The following is a 17,756-nucleotide window of genomic DNA, read 5'->3' as shown; positions in this document are numbered from 1 at the left end:
AGTAAAAGTTGAGACCATTAACAGTGATTCAGTCAATTGCTTACTGTGCAGACAGCTCTATTAGAGGAGATTCTTTACTGTTCTATTGATAATCTTTTCTATAAACACAAGAAATTGTTTAAAACTCTTTAATAAAAATCTTTGTACATTAAAGTCATATAGTATTTAAATATCACTTGCCCACAAGTGGAGATTATGTAGAAAAGAATATGATAACATAAAGAGAGGGATGGAAGTAGGGCAAGACAAGGGCCTGAAGTGTGTTCCATCTACTCTGAAATCTGAAGGTGTATGAAGAAAAGGGAAGTACATACTATACTAATTTTTCCACAATTTTACTCAAGCCTAGCATTCATTTATTAGCAGATTTTCTATCGAGCAATTGCTTGTACCAGGTACCATAGTAGGAATATAAATACAGTTCTGCACATAAGAACTAGTGGGCTAGCTGAGAGGGGACATGAAAACCAAGTTCAGTATGAAAATAACAGCTCATATCAAAGGTGTATGCATAGTACCATTGGATCACAGAGAAACCAATGACTAGAAGTACTCAGGGCTTTATAAAAATCATGTTGGAGCTGATCTTTGAAAGAGATGTTTATCAGAAAAAGGGCATGGGTGAACATTCTAATTATGGAGAACAGCCATGAACTAAAGTAGAGGCTCAGGTAATTCTAGTTAGGTAACACTTGAGAATATATGATAGGAGTTGGTTGGGAGTAGAATGGGAACAACCCTATAACTGCAGTGCTAAGGACTTGATATTGTAGATGGTTATAATGCCATTGAAGAATTTTAAACAAGGGCAATTGAATTTATAAAATTTAATTCTGGTGGTTTTATAGAGAATGGATTGGAGGAGCACAAAATTGAAATGAATAGCAGAAACCATTTTATTATCTTTTGCAGAAGATGATGGCTTAAATGAAATGAAATTTCGGGAGTCTAACAAGTGGGGATATTAGAAGGATAGTCTAAGCCATGGGCAGAAGTAGGAACTATGAGAATGGGAGAAGTGCCTTTCTTCAGAGCTTAATTCTTAGGAATTAGGAAAAACAAGCTATATAAATTATAAACAGAAAAAAGCAGAATCTAACATATGACAGACTGTTGAGTGTTTAAATATGAATGATGGGTTTATGGTGATTACATTTTCTTTGTACTTTCCAGTATTTAAAAAATTTGTTTTTTAAAGAAAATACAAGGCAATGTGATTTTTTACTTTTTCTGTCTTTCCAGAAATGCCTTGCCTTGCAGAATATGATGATGGCTTATGGTATAGAGCAAAGATTGTGTCTGTTAAAGAATTTAATCCTCTAGCTGTCCTGGTACAATTTGTTGATTACGGATCAACTGAAAAGCTGACAATAAACAGGTTGGTTGTTTTTTTTAAGTCAACTTAGTTGAATTAGAATTCTTAGAGGTTTTTTAAATAATAATTATTGGAAAATTTTTGGTTTTTCTTTTAAAAGAAAAACCTTTAAAGCTATTAGGATTTTTTTTTAAATCTGTAAGTCTTTTATTGTAAAATATAGAATTTACCATTTTAGCCATTTTTAAGTATACATTTAATTGTCATTAAGTATATTCAGGATGTTGTGCAGCTATTGCCACTGTCCATTTTCAGGATGTTTTCCTAATCCCAAACAGAAATTCTGTACCCACTAAGCAATAACATTCCATTCCCTTTTCCTCACCTCCTGGTAACCATTTTTTACTTTCTGTCTTGAATTTGTCCTATTTTAGGTACCTTATATACATACTGTCATACAGTATTTGTCCTTTTGTGTCTGGTTTATTTTACTTAGGATAAAGTTTTCAGGGTACATTCAATTATAGCATGTATCAGAATTTCATTATTTTTATGACTAAATAACACTCCTTTGTATCCTTTGGCTATCATGAATAATGCTGCTATGAATATTAATGTACAAGTAGCTGTTTGAGTCCCTGGTTTCAGTTGTTTGGTATGTATACCTAGAAGTAGAATTGCTGAATTATATGGTAATTTTGTTAAACTCTCTGAAGAACTGCCAAACTTTTCTGCAGTGTCTGTACCATTTTACATTCCCACCAGCAATACACAAGGGTTCCAGTTTCTCCACATCCTTGCCAACACTTGTTATTTTCCATTATTTTGTTTGTAATATTTAATTGTGGTAAAATGCATGTATCATAAAATTTACCATCTTAGTCATTTTAAATGTATAGTTTAGTGTTAACTATACTCACACTGTTATATAGCCAACCTCCAGAACTCTTTTCATTTTGTAAAACTGAAACTCTGTACCCTTTAAACAGCATTCCCCATTCATTTCCCCCTCATCCAGCCCCTGGCAACCACCATTCTACTTTCTTTCCCTATGACTTTGATTATTATAGGTATCCCATATAAGTGGAATCATACAGTATTTGTCCTTTTGTAACTGGCTTATTTCACTTAGCATAGTTTCCTTAAGGTTCACCATGTAGCATGTGTCAGAATTCCCTTCATTTTTAAGGCTGAATAATATTCCATCATATGTATACACTACCTTTTATTTATCCATTCATCCATGGATAAATGGATATTTGGATATTTGGGTTGATTCCACCTTTTAGCTATTGTGAATTGCTAGTATGAACATGAGTGTACATACCTCTTCGAGACCCTGCTTTCAGTTCTTTGGGGGTATATACTGAGAAGTGGAATTGCTGGATCACATACTCATTCTATTTTTAGTATTTGAAGAAACCAGCAAACTGTTTTCCATTGCAGCTGTACCATTGTACACTAAGTGTCCAAGAGTTCCAGTCTCTCTCCACATCCTCACCAACACTTGGTATTTTCTGGTGTTTTGATAGTAGTCACCTTAATGGATGTGAGGTTGTATCTCACTGTGGCTTTGATTTGCATTTCCCTGATGATTAATGATATTGAGCACCTTTTCATGTGGTTGTTGGCCATTTATGTATCTTCCTTGGTCTACTTTTTAGTATGTATTTTCTCTCATTCTGTAAGTTGCTTTTTCACTGTTGATCGTCCTTTGCAGAGTTTTTCATTTTGATGTGGTCCAATTTATTTTTTTCTTCTGTTGTTTGTGCTTTGATATCACAGCTATTTCATTGCCAAATCCAATGTCTTAAGTTTTTCCTCTATGTTTTACAGCTTTAGCTATTAGAGAATTTTAATTGTGACATTCTGAACATTTTAAGAATTTCTTTTGTGACAGACTGCGTCAAATTCCTCTTCACCTTATGCGGTATCCAGCCCGAGCCATAAAGGTTCTCTTGGCAGGGTTTAAACCTCCCTTAAGAGATCCAGGAAAGACAAGAATACCATATTGTCCCAAATGGAGCATGGAAGCATTGTGGGCTATGATAGACTGTCTTCAAGGAAAACAACTTTATGCTTCTTCCATGGTAACTATCTATCTCAATTAGCCAAAATCTTATTGAGGCTATTTGTAGGGTCCCTGATTCACTTTCTAAAGTGCTTTCTATTTATGCAACTCTAGATGGAAAAAAAAAAAAAAAAAAGTTTTAAAGCATATAAATCTGTAAATACAAGATTAATTTTAAGGCTTGTTAAAATTATGCTTTAAATTTATATTTAGCAAGTTTTTATTAGCCCTACAATGATATAAAATATCACTGATGTCATGAATAAGATGAAAATGATCAAGATGTAATCTGTAATCAAAGAACTCATGAATCAGTGAGGGAAATGAAACATTTGTAAACCATTTATAAATTTGAGGTAGAATATGTTCTATAAAAGAAGTATGGGTACAAGAAGGACTATTTCCATCTGGAGAGATCAGGATATGGTATAGTATTTGAGCTCCTCCTTAGTAGGCAGTCAAATGATAAGTGAATTGGTAGGTCTGGGATGTGACATTGAACTGCATCCTAAAAGTAGGAAAGGCCAGAATGGGAATTCTGGTCAAAGCCATGGAAAGGATTGAATTGTAAGAATTTTGAATTGTTTAATGCAGTAGAACCTGTATCAAAAGGTTCAAATAAACACATACAGCACTCACATTCCACACATAGCACACACAGAAATATATACAACACACACTACACTTATAGAATATAACACGCAAAATATATGGCAGACACCCATACACCACATACCACACATACAACACATACCATATACCACACAAAACACACACGTAACACACACACATATCGAAAACCTTTCACACACACTACACATATACCACGAACACACCACACGCACCATAAAAACTACACCCAGAGCACACACATACCACACACAGTAGACACATTGCGCACTCTAAACACACAAAACAAACAAGAATTATACAAACGAAATACAAGACACACAAACACCATATAGCACACACACCATACATACCCCACACAACCACAGAAATACCATTCACATACCACATATTCAACCACAGACGCCACACATAACCAACACACGAACAACTCAAAAATACACACCACCAAAAAACACCACACATACAGCACTCACACCCTGCACATAATAAACGTACAACACACAGTACACATACAGAACATACAAAATATATTGCAGCCAAAACACCCAAATACCATATACTCACCATTCAACACACACCAAACATATAACATACACACATCACTCAAAAAACATTCAGATCTCACACACACCCCTACATCACATTGCTACTACAAACTGTGCACACAACACATATTCATCATATATCACATCACCCAATACTTGTACACCCCACATACACCACACACAAAACAGATACCACACATTCGCCACATATAACCTGACACACAGTACACACATACCATGCACACACACATACTGCACATGTTTTACACACACCACACACCACATAAAAACCACACTCAGGGTGTGCATACAGCACACACACAACACCTATCACACACGCTCGAAATATACCACACACACTAAACATTTAGCACATACATACCACACATACACCACAAAAACACCACACACATATAAAAACAGACAATGCACACTACAGAAATTTCATTCACACACCACATATATACCATATAGGCACCACACATAACCAACACAACACAAACACACAACACTGGAACACACATACCACTCACAACAGACCAGCATACACTACAAAGGCAGATAGCACACACACACACAAAAAACACATGTGAAACATACACACACCAAACACCAATACACCATTTACACCACACACCCCATACGTATACCACACAAACACGTTATAAACATCATGCATACCACTCATACACTACCTACAACACTTACACTGCACAATTATATGCCACATATATACACACGTTTGACACACCACACATATATCTCACCCATACACATAATGCACATACACTAAACACACACAAACACATATACCACAAATACACCATTCACCAGTCAAAACCACACTGACACTGCTCATACACCACAGGCACTACATACATACAGCACACAAACATCATTCTCTCCATACAGCACAAACTACACATAACACAAACCACACACACCACCACAGAAAAACTACACACCAAAATATACCACACACACTACAGAAATATCCTTCATACACCACAAATACACCACACATATACCTCACAAACCTACACCACCAAAACAACACACACATCACACATATACCACTCAACACCACACATAACACACAGAAAAAGACAAAATGCGTAACACATATAGAATACACACACAGAGCGCCTGGGTGGCTCAGTTAAATGCCCAACTTGTGATTTTGGCGCAGGCCGTGGGATCAAGCCCTGTGTGGGGCTCTGCACTCAGCAGGGAGTCTACTTGAGGTTCTCTCTCCTTCTCCCCCTCCCCCTGCTCACGCACACATGCTCTCTCTCCCTCATAGATAAATCATTAAAAAAAAAATAACACATACTGCACACACATACCCACATACCACATACACACTACATACAACACACACACCAAACATAGCACAGACACACCACACAATCAACAACACACACACACACCTATATCACACATATAACACATTTATTTAAAAAAAATAAATGTTCAAATGAGAAAGTTCAGATCGTGTTTAATATAAATATGCTTTCTTTAGAGGTTTAGCATGTCACAAAGGGGTAGCCCATAGGCAGAATCTGGCCTGAACCTGTTTTAAAATTGGAAAAATTTACCCCCAAAAAGTCTGTATTTGACTTCTGATTAAGTATTTTTTTTTTTTTAAGATTTTATTGATTTGACACAGAGAGACACAGCGAGAGAGGGAACACAAGCAGGGGGAGTGGGAGAGGGAGAAGCAGGCTTCCCGCGGAGCAGGGAGCCCAATGCGGGGCTCGATCCCAGGACCCTCGGATCATGACCTGAGCTGAAGGCAGACGCTTAACGACTGAGCCACCCAGCGCCCCTTGACTTCTGATTAAATATTTTAAATTCCAGGAATCCTAGGTCTCTTTTCCAAAATGGCAGTCAGCCAAAGTGGTAGATCAACTCCTTTGAATGGAAATATACTCTAATTCACCCTAGGCCTCAGCACTGTTGTTTCAGCCCAACCTACCCTGATTTTGGGATCCAGGATGTACTGGCTCTAACAAGAATGAGTTCTTAATGAAACAGTGCTGTTACTAGAAAGTGCTTTTTGAAAACCTCTGTACATATGCTTTTGTGTGTGCAGAGTAGTGTAAATAGCTTATGTACGGATTCTCTCAAGCCAGTGAAAATACAGACAGGGCTAGTAAGTATTCTTACAGACATTATTTATTCATCTCTATGAATAACATTCAAAATTTGGTCAGTTTATGCGTAAAAGTATAATGCCTTATAGGTAGAATATAAATGAATTTTAACAGGGATGGTAGTATTAAAGCCATTGGCTTAATCTAGGAAAACTTTGGATTGAAGTTATTTTAAATATAAGATTGGAAAGAATGGGATTTAATAGGAAACCATCACAAAGATCTTTTTAAAATACAAATTATTCATAAATTTGGAGAATGCATTTTCCTTCCTATGTGATATAGGCCAGATAAAGGAGGGAGAAACCAGCAAAGACATTACTGTATTTCTTGACAACTATCTTTTAATTTTAGGCTCAGGCACCAGAACAAATAGTGACATTATATGAAGATGAACAGTATCCAGTTCATATGTCATTAGTAGAAATGGGGCTGGCAGACCGAGACGAATGATGTTAAGTATCATGACTTCTTGTTCTCCCTTATAATCAGCATAAGGCATGTGACTGATATAGTGGAGATTAATGCTAAATTGCCCATAAAACACCTTCAGACTTTCCTTGATTTCTCAAAGAATGACAACAAAGCTCAGCAAGAATCTCTCTTCTAGACTTCGTAGGCCCTTTTCACCTATTGAATACAGAATCAAAGAGGATCTGCATCTGTAAGAATGCTTGGAATGACTATCATAGTACCAGAGAGTTGTTGGGGATGGGCAGAAGAGCAGAAGGAAGTGGGCACTATAAGTAATTTAAGCACATAAGGATATAGTAGGCACAGAACACTACTGAACAATCCATGACCTAATAACAAAGCTATTGAAGTACTTAGGTAACCAGCTGTTTATTCATCCACGTAAATGTAACAAGTGATTCAGTAACTAGCTTGAACATTTAATTAAGCAAAGGTTTTAAATAACATGCATTTTGTTTTTCAGTTATACAGTGCGGAGCCTCTATATAGCAGCCCAGAAGAAAGTCTTGTTATGTGATAGCCATTTCAGGCTTATTTTTCTTGACTTGTTCTGCTGCAGTAGTGCTGGCCTTTTTTTTCCCCTTACATGTTAAACTGGAAACTGTTTGGAAAAGTTAATAAATACTTGCTTTCAAATATTTTCTGGTTTTATTTTACAATAATTTCAAAATCAAGTATTTTAGGCACGTGAAACAAATGTAGTTCATTTTATTACGAATGTATATTAAGTTTCAGAAGACAGACCTCTCAGTACAGTTGAAGACTCCTGTAGCGCCCTTCCCCATTCTCTTCCCTGCAGAGGTGAACATTGTTGTCAACTTGGTGTTTATTATTCTTACATTCTTATTTTACTGCATATGAATGCATCCATAAAGCAAGATATACTACTGCTGTGTATATTTTTTTAATGAGTGTGCTACTGCACCTTTAATTTACTATTTGTGCTGTTTATCCATGTTGGTATGCAGAGCTCTATTTTATTCACTCTCACTCTTCTATCCATCTCCGCACATAATTCTGTTGATATTGAGGTTGTTACGTTTTTTCTCAATTACAAATATTCTTCTGTAGTACCCCTTGCGTACATGTTACAGGTTTTCTAGTATACATACTTAGTAGTGGAACTTCCTAGGTCATTAGGTAACTGCTTTCCAAAAAGTGGATTTACTCAATTTACTACCATCGGTAGTCTGAGTTCCTTGGCAATGTGTGGTGTGGCCAGACTGTTATTAGCCTGTACTGATACTAGTATAAAAAAGTATCATTATTTCAATATGTATTCACTGGTTTAATAGTCACTTGTTCGCTTGTTCATATCCTTTGTCCATTTTTCTATTGAGTTGTTTGTAATTATCTTAATTGATTTGTAGGAATTCTTTATATATTCTGGATATTAATCCTTTGTCAGGTATATATATCTTCTAATCTGTGACTCATCTTTTCTCCTTTTTTGTGGTATCTTTGGACACACTTTCCATTCATTTGTCACCTTTTTTAGTTTGCACTGTGTCTCATTTAAAAATCTTTCTCTATCCTGAAGTAATATATATAACTCCTAATTTGAGAAGTTTGCAACTTCTTTCATATTCAGTTCTTAAATCGCCTAGAATTGATACATTTAGCTGTTTTTAAAAATGGGAATCATTAAAAAAAAATGGGAATCATTGCCAATATTACTGTATATTGCACTTATGTGACTATACTTATGTAATTATTATGTAAATTGATATGTAGATGACTTGCCCTTCCTTCAAGGACATCTTGCTTCTGTCAGCCTACAGTTTTATAGGTTATAACGTCAAGGTACCTGTAGTTGATCAGTTAATACCAGCTCTAGTTATTTTTCCCACCCCTTCCATTCTCAAGTCTCCCATTTTAACCAGTTACTATATACCATCACAGTAAATGTTTTCTCCTCACTATGATTATCTGTACTCACACTCAGACGTGCTCGTGGCAAATCTGTGCTATTGTATTTCTTGTACTTTTTATAACCATCTTCAATAAAAGTGCCTCATTATTTTTGCAGTCTATACAGTTTATAACAAATAATGCTTTCCTTAGTCATGCATTTAAGTCTAGAAAGGTGAACTAAAAATGAAAGCTGTTCTTGTACATTTCAAAGAATATAAAAAGCTATGGCATTTTATTTTACAATCCAAACAATCTTTTCCATTTATATATATACACAACACACACAGTATGTATAAATTAAACCACAGAAACCACAAGAAATGTACATTTTTTAACAAGAAAATCAAGTTAGTGTTATTTCATGATTAGTCATGCACAGGATCATTACAATTTTGTATCCATTAGAACATTACCATCCTTGTCTTTAACCCTTATTCGACCGGATGTATATTTTGTTTCTTGATGACCATTTGTATATACAGTTTTAACAGTGCCATCTGGATATTCCCGTCTCTTGAACTGGGCAGTGTGTAGTTCTCTTTGGCCATTATTAAACTCTATGATTTTGTTGCCATCTCTGTAAATAAAATTTAATTTCTTTAAAATATTATATAACAGGAAAATGATCTAAAAATGGCCTTTTGTCTGGCAGTTCTTTCCTCTCCTAGAACCTCCATTGGTCCTCTCCTTGCACAATACCTTCTTTGCAAATTCTTTCCACGCTGTTTCTGCTTCAGGCTGATAGCTCCACTGATCAGATTAGCACTTAAATGTGCCCATGAGAAGTTTTTAATAAATTTTTTCACTACAAAATACTTAGGTTTTTTAACTTCACATGTATTCCGCCTCTAAGAAAAATTGGGCATTGTATTAAAATATGGCTTTCAGGGGCGCCTGGGTGACTCAGTCGGTTAAGCGGCTGCCTTCAGCTCAGGTCATGATGCCAGGGTCCTGGGATCAAGCCCCACACTGGGCTCCTTGCTCAGTGGGGAGCCTGCTTCTCCCTCTGCCTGCCGCTCCCCACTTGTGCGTGTGCGCTCACTCTCTTTCTCTCACTCTCTCAAATAAAGTCTTTAAAAAAAATATATGGCTTTCAGTTTTGACCTTTATTCTTTTCACTATGTTTTAAGCAGTCTGAGTGCTTGCTCTTTATCAGGTTGGAGAAGAGGTTTATATCCCTGGGAAGGGCCATAAATCAGACTTAAGACCTATTCTGAAGCAGTGGAACAAAGAAGCTGTTAATCCCAAGTGGACTGCTTGATGTGTGTGCAGGACATTCAAACTGAACCCCTACATCTATCTATAATGTGCCGTTAGAAACACAAAGCTAGGCTATAGACTGTGAATCACCACTTCTCAACACAGTGGGGTTTTTTTCTATTTTGGTTATTTCTCAAATTTTATGTGAATGTAATGGCTTTGTGCCACATAAGTGTTAGAACTAAAAGCCATTTTGAGAGCCACTGTTTTATCAAGTGCAGCCCCAGGACCAGGGATGACAGCATCTCCCAAGACATTATTAGAAATGCAAATTATTGGCGTGGGGTCCGGCAATCTCTAAATGAACAATTCTTCCAGGTGGTTTTGTTTTGTTTTTTTTTTAAAGATTTTATTTATTTATTTGACAGAGAGAGCAAGGGCAGGAACACTAGCAGGGAGAGTGGGAGAGGGAGAAGGAGGCTCCCTACCAAGCAGGGAGCCCGATACGGGGCTCGATCCCGGGACCCTGGGATCATGACCTGAGCCAAAGGCAGACGCCCAATGACTGAGCCACCCAGATGCCCCTTCCAGGTGGTTTTAATGCACAGTTAAGTTGAAGAATCACCGCTATAAATAAAAAATGCCAAAATAATTCTGAATGATCTGATATCTGGGATTTGCTTGAATGTAGATGAAAAAAGACTAGCCATTAGTTAATACTTGTTGAAGATGGACAGATGGGTACATGGAGTTTTTCATATCATTTTCTCTACTTTTTATTATAAAAAAATTTCAAACATAAGAGTTAAAAAAAGATGGAAAATTTTCTGAAATTGCTCAAAGTATAATGTACATATAAGATTTTCCTCAAAAAAAAAAAAAAAAAGATTTTCCTCAAGTTTTAGGAGAGATTGGTATTTATTTTTTGAGCACCAGAGAAAAGTTTCAAACCATGTTAAGGGAAAATACTACCATGACTATAAGAAGTTCCTGCATTATTTGAATCAGTATTTTTACCACTTTTTTTTTTTTTGCTAACTTTCTAACACAACTCAAGTTAGTTAAATGCATGCACACCTAGGAGAGGAGGGTGCAAACTAAGTAGGACAGTGGACCTGACAAACTTTCATGGTTTTAATTAAAATGGTGACTACAAGAAGCTCTGTATTGTGGATTGAAGAAGTCACTAAGAAGAAGTCTCTAACTTCAAGAAATATAACACTCAGAAGGATAAAGAAGTTGCTATTTTAAAGAAATGAGTGAGGGAGGCCAGAGGAATAAAATACTAATCAGGAAGGGACAGGGAGATCCAACAAATCAAAATATAAGAGAAGAGACACAGTCTAATTCAGATATTGCCATCATTGTTCGTCATTGTTCTTTAAAAACTGATAGGGCGGCTTTCCTTCTTTGTGTCTTATTCACTGTTTTCAAATTTCACCAAAATTTTTTTTTTAAGATTTTATTTATTTGAGAGAGAGAGCAATAGAGAGAGCATGAGCAGTGGGAAGGGGCAGAGGGAGAGGGAGAAGCAGGCTCCACGCTGAGCAGGGAGCCTGACGCAGGGCTCCATCCCAGGGACCCTGGCATCATGAACTGAGCCAAAGGCAGACGCTTAACTGACTGAGCCACCGAGGCGCCCCACCAAATTTATTTCTGTACAAATACTTGCCATTCCCTTTTTGTGAAGTACTGTAGAGACTCCCTTTAGGTTTCTAGGCTACAGACTATGTATTAGAACCTATATGTCTCTAAGTTCTGAACTCCAAAATGCTGAACTCTTTTCACCTGCTCTCAAAGTGTGTATCTGTACTCACTACTAAACTTACTGAAATTCTGAATGACTTATATAAATATTTTAAGATTTTAAAAATTCACTTGGAAATACAAGTTGAAAATAGGCAAATCTAGAAGCAAATTTAACATATAACATACCTTTGTACTCTTACAATTGTACCATCTGGAAAAATGCTTTCTTCTTGTCCATCAGGAAATAGGTTTTTGATTGTCTGGTCAGGAAATGTGATTTCTTTTCTCCCATCTGGGAAATGTTTCTCTGTTTAAAAAAGGTAGTAGTAAGTATTTTATTTTTAAAGAAAGGAAAGTATTAAATTAGGAGAGGGCAGAGCAAGTTTTTACCTATTTGTCCACTTGAGAAATGTAAGATTTCTAATCCTTCTGGATAAGTAGTGTGAGTAGTCTGGGCAGATGCATAGTAGTAGATCTGTAAAGACACAAAGTCAGTTATGTGTTTTCTCTAGAGATGTTTAAGCCATGGAGAAAAACAATGCTAGGGAAACTTACCACTCTCTCATCTGGCATGACCTGCTTCACATCACCATTAAAGAAAGTGACGGTGACAATCTTCCCATCTGCACTCACTTCTTTCCGAGTTCCATTTGGAAACAATATAACATGGCACCCATTCTTATAAACCTTTTCTATCTACAAAAAAAGAGAAACAAGATGATCAATAGGAGAGATTTCCTCCTGATACCACATGACAAAAATATCCCTAATTCTCCTCCAAATTACCTTTGAAATCTTTCATAATTAAAGGCAAAAACATTGTCTCAAAAATATTGTCTCCAAGTAGCAACACATCACCATTCTTATGTCACCTATTCCCCCCAAACAAACTCATTTTTTGCTGAGTTTTCTTTTTATTAAGTTGACACACAATATTTGTTTCAGGTGTACAACAGTGATTTTACAAGTCTATATGTTATGCTGTGCTCACCACAAGTGTAGCTACCATCTGTCACCAGAAAATGCTATTATGGTATCATTGACCATATTCCCTATGCTGCACCTTTGATCCCCATGACTTATTCCATAACTAGAAACCTGTATCTCCCACTCCCCTTGACCCATTTTGTCCATACCCCCACCTCCCCCCATGGCAACCATTAGTTTGCTCTCTGTATTTATAGGTCTGATTCTGCTTTTGGTTTATTCATTTGATTTTTTGAGATTCCACGTGAAATCATATGGTACTTAGTCTGACTTACTTCCGTTAGCATACCACCATCTAAGTATATCCATGTTGTAACAAATGGCAAGATCTCATCCCTTTTTATGGCTGTGTAATATTCCCCCAGTGTGTGTGTGTACACACATCTTCCTTACCGCTTTGTCTATCAGTGTACACTTAGGTTGCTTCCATACCTTGACTATTGTAAATAATGTTGCAACCAACATAAGGGCACATACATCTTTCTGAATTAGTGTTTTTGTTTCCTTTGGGTAAATACCCACTAGTAGAATTATCAAATCATGGTATTTCTATTTTAACTTTTTGAGGAACCTCCATACTGTTTTTCCAGTGTGGCTGCACCAGTTTGCATTCCCACCAACAGTGTACAGTGTTCCTTTTCCCCCACATTCTCACTAACACTTGTTATTTCTTGTCTTTTTTATTTTAGCCATTCTGACAGGTGTGACGTGATAGCTCATTGTGGCTTTGATTTGCATTTTCCTGATTAGTGATGTTGAGCATCTTTTCATGTGTCTGTTGGTCATCTGTAGGTCTTCTTTGGAAAAATGTCTGTTGGAGTCCTCTGCCCATTTCTTAATTGGATTGTTTTTTGGGTGTTGAGTCGTTTAAGTTCTTCATATATTTTGGATACTAACACCTTATCAGAGATGTCATTTGCAAAGATCTTCTCCCATTCAGTAAGCTGCCTTTTTGTTTTATTGATGGCTTCCTTCGCTATGCACAAAAGCTTTTTATTTTGGTGTAGTCCCAGTAGTTTTGCTTTTGTTTCTCTTGTCTTAGAAGACCTATCTTGAAAAATGTTGCTATAGCTGATGTCAAAGAGGTTACTGCCTGTGCTCTTTTATATTTTTATAGTTTCAGGTCTCACATTTAGGTCTTCAATCCATTTTGAGTTTGTTTTTGTGTATAGTATAAGAAAGTGGTTCAGTTTCATTCTTTTGCAGGTAGCTGTCCAGTTTTTCTAATACCATTTATTGAAGAGACTGTCTTTTTCCCATTGTATATTCTTGCCTCCTTTGTCATAGATTAATTGACCATAAGAGCATGGATTTAGGGGCGCCTGGATGGCTCAGGTGGTTAAGCATCTGCCTTCAGCTCAGGTCATGATCCCAGGATCCTGGGATTGAGCCCCACATCGGGCTCCCTGCTTGGTGGGGAGTCTGCTTCTCCCTCTTCCTCTGCTGCTCGCCCTGCTTGTGCTTGCCCTCTCTGTCTCTCTCTGTGTGTCAAATAAATAAATAAAATCTTTAAAATAAAACAACAACAACAAAAAACCCGTCCTCTTTAAAAAAAAAAAAAAAAGCATGGGCTCTCTATTCTGTCCCATTGATCTATGTGTCTATTTTTGTGTCAGTACCATACTGTTCTATTATTACAGCTTTGTAATATAACTCGAAGTCTGGGATTATTTCTTTCGTAATTGCTTTCGGTATTCATGGTCTTTTGTGATTCCCATACAAATTTTAGTATTATTCTAGTTTTGTGAAAAATGCTGTTGCCATTTTGATAGAGATTGCACTGAATCTGTAGATAGCTTTGGGTAGTGTGGACATTGTAACAATATTAATTCTTCCAATCCATGAGCATGGAGTATCTTTGTATTTGTTTGTGTCATCTTCAATTTCTTTTTTACTGAGTTTTTTTTAAAGTAAACTGCAGGTATCACTTCATATGTAAAACACTTCAATTGATTTAAGGATAGGTTTTAACATAACCAAATCATTACTGCCCCTAACAAACTGTAATTCCTTCATCATATTGTAACCCTCTATGTTGTTTCCCCTGAATTCACAAAATGGACTTTTTACAGTTTATTTGAATCAGGATCAAAACAAGGTCCACACAACACTTGATGACATGTCCCTTAAATCTCAACCTTTAACATTCACCTCCCTGCCCCCTTTTTAGTGATGATTACTTATTGAAAGAACTAGGTCACTGAACATGTAAAATTTCCCACATTCTGGATTTGGTTGACTGCTTTCCAATCATGGTGTCATTTAACATGTTCTCGTACCCCCTTTACTTCCTGGGAAAAACTAGTAGTTACATCTAGAGGTGTGAATAAAGTCTGGTTGAATTACTCTAACAAGAATACTTTCTACGAACTGCTGAGAGCTGCTTATGGCTACACATTCAGAAGTGCAGTATGCGACTGTCCTCATGACCACAAGACTGACTGGGTCACATCAGTTAGATCTGCCATGAAGCCCCATCAACCTCTCATCTAGGAGTTCAGTGCTTATTCATGACTACTGCCTAGATCCCTTATTTCATTAGAGACTGCACAGTGATGACTCAAATTTTCTCATTCCTTTACCATTTATCCACAGAATTCTTCTAAAGAAAACCTTTTCCCACCAACGATTTGTTACACGAAAGCAGAATTGGTACAAGAAAAGTCTACAACTTCTTCCTTTGTTATTCTTTTGTCCTTCCCTCATTCCTCAAGACTAGCAGTGAACTTTGGCCTTATAATTTCAATTAAAATAAATCAAATAAGGCTTTGTGGAGAAGTAAATTTTCTACAAACCTGAGGAAAACTTACCTCATCCCCTCCCTGCTAACAAACCTATTTATGTCCCTTCCCTTTTCATTCATTCTTCTAGCTGGAACACCCAACCAGGCAGTATCCTGCTCAAAACCTTTCCTAAGCACGAAAGTAAAACTGTGAGATAGACAGAAAGGCTGCAGGAAGGGTAAAGCATTGAACGGAGGCTTTTAAAAAGTACCAAGATGACAAAGGCTTTTTAGCTATGTTTAGAGGAAGAACAGAGTTTAAACAAAGGAAGTGTAATTCCTTTGTAATTTGCTGTATCTCTAAACTAGAAATGGCAACTAAATGCATGTGTGTATCAAGCATTTTTAGAGGAGTCCAAATGCTCAAGCTAAGGTCACACTCCAAGGAACTATAGTTCTTAAGCCCCCTCTACAGTCTGAAAGATCAATTAACTTAGAATCTAAGTGTTCCAACTCTACTTTAACCTATATTAATTTCTTATAGTATTCATTATTTTTTAAAAATTTTTTAACCTTTCCATCAGGATGACTGATTTCTCCCTGAATTTCTTCTTTTTCCTCCTTTTTGTCATCCTTTTTACACTCAGGATCTGGGAAGTCCACTGGTTCAGGGGCCTCCCTGGGTGAGGCAGTCTGCAAGGAGAAGATGCGTTCTTTTTATCTGTCCTAAAGGACATGTAATCACATTTCAAACAGCTAAAACTTACATTTATTTCCAAATGCCAGATTCTACTCTTATAGGATTTGATGACTAGAAGTTGGTGTTATATAAAAAACATTCACAATGTTAAGTAAAAAAAAATCTCCTTGGGGCGCCTGGGTGGCTCAGTTGGTTAAGCGACTGCCTTCGGCTCAGGTCATGATCCTGGGGTCCCGGGATCGAGTCCCACATCGGGCTCCCTGCTCGGCAGGGAGTCTGCTTCTCCCTCTGACCCTCCTTCCTCTCATGCTCTCTGTCTCTCATTCTCTCTCTCTCTCTCAAATAAATAAATAAAATCTTAAAAAAAAAAACAAAAAAAACCCTCCTTTATAGGGGTGCCTGGGTGGGTCAGTCGGTTAAGCGTCCGACTTTTGGTTTCAGCTCAGGTCATGATCTCAGTGTTGTAAGATCGAGCCCCACGTCAGGCTCTGCGCTCAGCGCAGAGCCTGCTTGAGATTCAATCTCTCCCTCTCCCTCTGTCCCTCGCCCCACACAAGAGCTCTCTCTTAAATAAATGAATAAAATCTTTTTAAAAACCTCCTTTATAAATGGTTTAGAAACTTAAATCAGTTAACTAAGCAATTTTCAATTATAATTTCAATTTCTATGTAATCTATGCTTACAATTTCAAGTAATCTATGCTTAAATATATAAAAATATAAAGAGATTTACTTGTCCCTTATCCGAACTGCCTAAATCACGAGGAAGCACAGGCTTGGATCTTCGAGATGGATTACCTGTTAGAATATAATTGTCAAGAGTTAATTTTCAGATTTAATTGAAAGTTTTAAGTTTACTTAATATTATGGTCAAACATTTCCTTAGTTCATATCCCTTTGTGAACTACTCTCCTTTACCCATTAAGTAAGGAATTTTTAATATTTTTCTTCACCAATTCGTAGGAGTTTATTATATAAATTCAAATATTTAATAGGCACTTAAATCTGTGTGACCAAGACAGACAAGGACAATATCTATTTTTTGAGAGTTTATAATCTGGAAGAAGAGACAGGTGTTCAACTAACCTAACAGATGAACCCAAAGGTATTTTGGAGATAATCACAAGGACTTTAGTTAGAGGCTTAGGTGTGGGGTAGATATAATAGAGGCATCCAAGAAGACAAATAGAATTTTGCTTAACAAAATAACTGGGCATTTCATTAAAACCCAGGCCTAATTGCTGTGGTCTAGAAGAAAACATAGGGAAGGAGCTCTATGACACTGGTCTTG

The 17,756-nt window shown here is 36.7% G+C and overlaps 2 protein-coding genes across 3 annotated transcripts in view; one reads left to right on the top strand and one right to left on the bottom strand.

Moving 5' to 3' along the window:
- The window catches only part of RNF17 (ring finger protein 17), a 154,751-nt gene extending 147,222 nt beyond the window's left edge, over nucleotides 1-7,529 (top strand). For both annotated transcript variants that reach the window (XM_035003771.1, XM_035003770.1), the window contains exons 33-35: nucleotides 1,243-1,378; nucleotides 3,216-3,405; nucleotides 7,075-7,529. In XM_035003771.1, the coding sequence (XP_034859662.1) occupies nucleotides 1,243-1,378; nucleotides 3,216-3,405; nucleotides 7,075-7,173 (425 nt within the window). In that variant the 3' untranslated portion in view covers nucleotides 7,174-7,529. The remainder of the gene's footprint in view (nucleotides 1-1,242; nucleotides 1,379-3,215; nucleotides 3,406-7,074) is intronic.
- A 63-nt stretch (nucleotides 7,530-7,592) lies between these two features.
- CENPJ (centromere protein J) overlaps nucleotides 7,593-17,756 on the bottom strand; it is a 49,310-nt gene continuing 39,146 nt past the window's right edge. Inside the window, exons 13-18 of the mRNA XM_035003772.1 lie at nucleotides 17,199-17,263; nucleotides 16,340-16,459; nucleotides 12,613-12,753; nucleotides 12,448-12,532; nucleotides 12,244-12,364; nucleotides 7,593-9,685 (exon numbers count right to left, since the gene is read on the bottom strand). Of these exons, the coding sequence (XP_034859663.1) occupies nucleotides 9,493-9,685; nucleotides 12,244-12,364; nucleotides 12,448-12,532; nucleotides 12,613-12,753; nucleotides 16,340-16,459; nucleotides 17,199-17,263 (725 nt within the window). The 3' untranslated portion in view covers nucleotides 7,593-9,492. The remainder of the gene's footprint in view (nucleotides 9,686-12,243; nucleotides 12,365-12,447; nucleotides 12,533-12,612; nucleotides 12,754-16,339; nucleotides 16,460-17,198; nucleotides 17,264-17,756) is intronic.

This window comes from Mirounga leonina, unplaced genomic scaffold, assembly GCF_011800145.1.
Source record: "Mirounga leonina isolate KUSES-001 unplaced genomic scaffold, KU_Mleo_1.0 Mir_127, whole genome shotgun sequence".
NCBI classification, from domain to species: Eukaryota; Metazoa; Chordata; class Mammalia; order Carnivora; family Phocidae; genus Mirounga; species Mirounga leonina.
Note: the sequence above shows the minus strand (reverse complement) of the source record. Positions and strands in the feature narration are given on the sequence as shown.